The sequence below is a fragment of the Elephantulus edwardii genome, unplaced genomic scaffold (assembly GCF_000299155.1).
Source record: "Elephantulus edwardii isolate Elephantulus edwardi_28Jun2011 unplaced genomic scaffold, EleEdw1.0 scaffold00310, whole genome shotgun sequence".
Lineage (NCBI taxonomy): Eukaryota > Metazoa > Chordata > Mammalia > Macroscelidea > Macroscelididae > Elephantulus > Elephantulus edwardii.
Window position 1 is genome coordinate 2029757 of NW_006400060.1, and position 4086 is coordinate 2033842.

General features: G+C 41.5%; 1 protein-coding gene across 1 annotated transcript in view; it reads left to right on the forward strand.

The window, feature by feature from the left end:
* The first annotated feature begins 1665 nt into the window (after positions 1-1665).
* Positions 1666-4086, forward strand: part of RPL36A (ribosomal protein L36a) — a 5609-nt gene continuing 3188 nt past the window's right edge. The window contains 4 exon segments of the mRNA XM_006903620.1: positions 1666-1746; positions 1748-1777; positions 2111-2216; positions 2461-2528. Of these exon segments, the coding sequence (XP_006903682.1) occupies positions 1666-1746; positions 1748-1777; positions 2111-2216; positions 2461-2528 (285 nt within the window).

Genomic DNA, 4086 nt, shown 5'->3' on the forward strand with positions numbered 1-4086 from the left:
TAAAACTCATGAAGATCCGTGAGTCCAAATCCACTTTATGACAGTAAATTTGGGTTTATTTGGTATTATCTGGTTGCTGTGTTACTCCTCTTGAACAGTGCCTAAAACAAACAAGTAGTCAATAAATATTGCATTAATGGACCATAAGATTGATGAGCTGGAGCATTAAAAGCCATCTTAAGAACAGGTTGAGACCTTGAATACTAATCAGCACTGGAAGAAGACTCATCAACAATCTGTGCTTTGCAAATGACACAACTTTGCTTGCCAGAACTCAGGAGGACCTAAAGCATTTGCTGCAGACGGTCAAGGACTGTAGTCTTCAATATGAATTGCAACTCAACATCATGAAAGCAAAAATTCACATCATGAAAACAAAAATTCGCATCACTGGGCCAATCGGCAGCATCATGATAGATGGAGAAGAGATTGAGATAGTTAACAGTTTTAGGTTCTTTGGCTCCACAATGAACACTGGGAAAATTTACTGTCAAGGACCACTCCAGGGTGTTGAAGAGCAATAAAGTCAGTCTAGAGACTCAGTTCTGCCTGATCTATGTTTTCTCTATTGCTTGCTATGCATCTGAGAGTTGGATAATGATTAAGGATGACAGAAGAAGAATTGAGGCCTTTGAGTTGTGGTACTAGAGAAGAGGATTGAACATACCATGGACTGCCAAGAGAATAAAACAGTTCTTTCCTGAAGAGGGGAAACCAAGTTTCTCCTTAGAGGCAAGGATTTTGTAGCTCCGTGTCACATACTTCGGGTACATGGCCAGGAGGGACTGATCCTTGGAAAAAGATCTGATGCTTGGAAGGGTGGAGGGACAGCGCAGGATAGTAAGACCCTGGAAGAAATGGATCAACACAGTAACTGGGGTAATGGAAGTAGGTGTGTCAGAGACAGTGAGATTGGCTCAGGACAGGGTAGGGTTCAGAACTATTGTGCATAAGGTCATTATGAGTTACAGTCGACTTGCTGGCACATAACAGCAACAAGAGCTCTGGTGGCCTGCACTGCTAACCCAAAATCTATGATTTTCGAGCAGTTCAAACCCAGCAATGGCTTAACCGGAGAAATATGAGCAATCTCCTCCCTTGTGATGTACAACCTTAGAAACTCAATTTATTGTAATGAGTTTGTTCCCACTCAATATCAATAAGCAGCTTTCAGAAGAGAGCCCTGATGGCACAGTCTATAGAAAGTTGTGCTGCCAAACAAATGGTCAAGGGCACCGGTGGCTTCATGGGAAAAAGATTGGCAATCTCCTCCCATTACTACTTAGAGCCTCAGAAACCTGATATACAGTCACTATGAGGATTAAAAATTCATGAGTTTTGCCGCTTTCAGCGAAACAATATTTTTCTGCAAAATGTTATTGGTGTTCTTGAGGTGAAAAAGAAATTGAACATGGTAGTGGAGGGCCTCCTTCACCTGATCCTAGAGTCCATTTGTCTTGGGAACAAAGTAATCAGAGGATCTTCACTTCTCCCGTCACTTAGCATTGTAGCATCCACCTACAGGGATGCAAAGTTGCAAAGCTAGGGGCTGGAGGAAGTAGATCAGACTCTCTTCAGCACATTTCTTCCTTAAATTTCCACCCGCTGTTCTGAATCGAGTCCTCTGAGCCACCGGACGGCGCTGCTCTCGGAGGCTTGGACTCTATGGTCGCTCTCACTGACTCCCATGAGGAAGTGCGATTAAGAACTTTGTATATATTTCCGCTTCCGATCCTTTTCCCCTCCTTTTCGAGCGGTTAGGGCTCCTGCAAACATGGTAGGAGCTTGATTATTGTGCCTGGGAACATCCAGTTTAATCTTCTGTTATTGATAGTGATTTCTATGTATAACCGAATTCTCCCGATCTGCCTCCCCAAAGGACCGGGGCTTTGTGGGCAAGAATTGAATTGATGGGTCAAAATAGACTTAGCTCTCGAGGGTGAAACTAATATTCCTTCCTCCTTTGGGGCTATTGGAGGGCGCGTTTTGTGGTGCTGGTCCACATTTTACATAGTTCTAGGAGTATTACGCGTCAACAAAGAAAGGCTTAAACGGAATTCATGTTATTTCGGCTTGATTAATGTTACAATGTGAATTGTTTGCTTGCTAGGTCAACGTTCCCAAAACTCGCCGGACTTTTTGCAAAAAGTGTGGCAAGCACCAGCCCCACAAAGTGACACAGTACAAGAAGGGCAAAGACTCTCTGTATGCCCAGGGTAAGGTTTTTTACTTAATTTTGGTTCTTGGCTGTCGGCTTTGATGGGTGGTGATTGTAGATCCAAATAAAATGAAGTAATTGACTGCAGGTGTGTAGTTAATAATGGCCTAGGGTTTCCCACCCCCAAGTTTGGACACAGTTTTTATTGGAAGGTCGATGATACACACCTTCAGATAACCTGTCCGCATGTGTGTATATTGTGTGGCATTTTGGTGTACTATAAGCAACTTTTATCTTTTTAGGAAAGCGGCGTTATGACAGGAAGCAGAGTGGCTATGGTGGGCAGACCAAGCCAATTTTTCGTAAAAAGGTTAGTGATGATTGCTATTTGACAGGTTTTCCAGGAAACGGTGTGGGTCATGAATTTGCTGTCAGTAGTCCTCACACCTCTACTACATAAGCGTATTAAAGCTTTCTAAGTTGCCTGCTATTGAGTCATTTTTGACTCAGCAACTCTTTTCTGCAGTCAGTATGTCCCCATCCTCACAATCAGTGTCTGTGACCTTTCTTTCAATCTTCCTTATTGAGGGTCTTCCTCTATTTTATTGACCCCGTACTTAGTAAGCATGATATCCACTGGAGATAATCCTGTTAATGTGTCTTAAAATACATGCATGCTATCCTCCCTTCTGGGAAACATGACTGCAGTTCTTCCAAGGCAGATTGGCTTTTTCTTCTACCAGTCCTTGGTATATGTAGTGTTGTTTTGTAACACTATAAATTATATATCAGTAAGCTTTTTTTAGGGCACTCCGGTGGCCTAGTAGCAAGAAGCTACATTACAATCCTGGAGGCACGCAGTTAGTTCGAGGCCAATCTTCTGTGTGATTAATTGCCTCTGAAAAGCCACCGGAGGGACAGCTATGGGTCACTTCCATCTCAACAAGATTTGTTTATAGTATCTGGCTTTAACATGCATCTGAGGCCATCGCAAATACCCATGGCTTAGGTCAGTCACACTTAAGTGCAGTGATACCTTTGTAACACTTTAAAAGAGGTCCATTACCCGTAGGTAATAGAGATGGGAACATAACTCTCTTCTTTGATACTGCCCTGAAATTGCCACCTCCTTGGTTGCCTTGCTACCAAAGGCTGCCCTTTCCGTGCAGCAGCAGGGAAAGATGGGCAGTCTCCTTTCATTACCATTTACAGTCTTGAAAACTCACTTAAAGGCAATGACTTTGCATTCCTTTTCTCTAGAGTTAGTCTAGCCATGTGTACTGCTGGAGATTCTAAATAGGTTTTTGCATTTTTGAGAACTGCAAATTAGCAGTAAGACTGGAAACCACAAGCTTAAAAAATTGAGATTAGAGTTAAATATTAAACAATTCTATTGAATCCATATAAAATATGTAAATTCCAAGCATTGTAAATAGTCTCAGGATTAGTAAAGTAGTGCTTAAACACTAATGAATTAAAAAAGCTATTAATGTCCTGGACTGGTTGGCCCATTTTTTTTTTCTGGAATACTTTTGAACTATGGAGAACTGCAGTAGAGCCTGCTGAGTAGCTGATAGGAAGCTTTTTAGGATGTATAATCTGAAAATTCGGTGGTAGAATTATATGGAAATTGGGTAACTTGTTAACCTTTGGAAATCTTGGTTTTCTTCTAATTCACTGAAATTGTTAGGATCTCTCTCGTCTTGTGGCTAAAGACAGATTATTACAGCTTTAATCATGTGTAAAACTTAGTAGCATTTAGTTCAACATAGCTGCGGGGTTTTTGAAGGAAATTTGTGTGTAGTCTGTTTTATGAAGAGTTACTTTTCCTCCAGGCTAAAACTACAAAGAAGATTGTGTTAAGACTCGAATGTGTTGAGCCAAACTGCAGATCTAAAAGAATGTTGGCTATCAAAAGATGTAAGCAC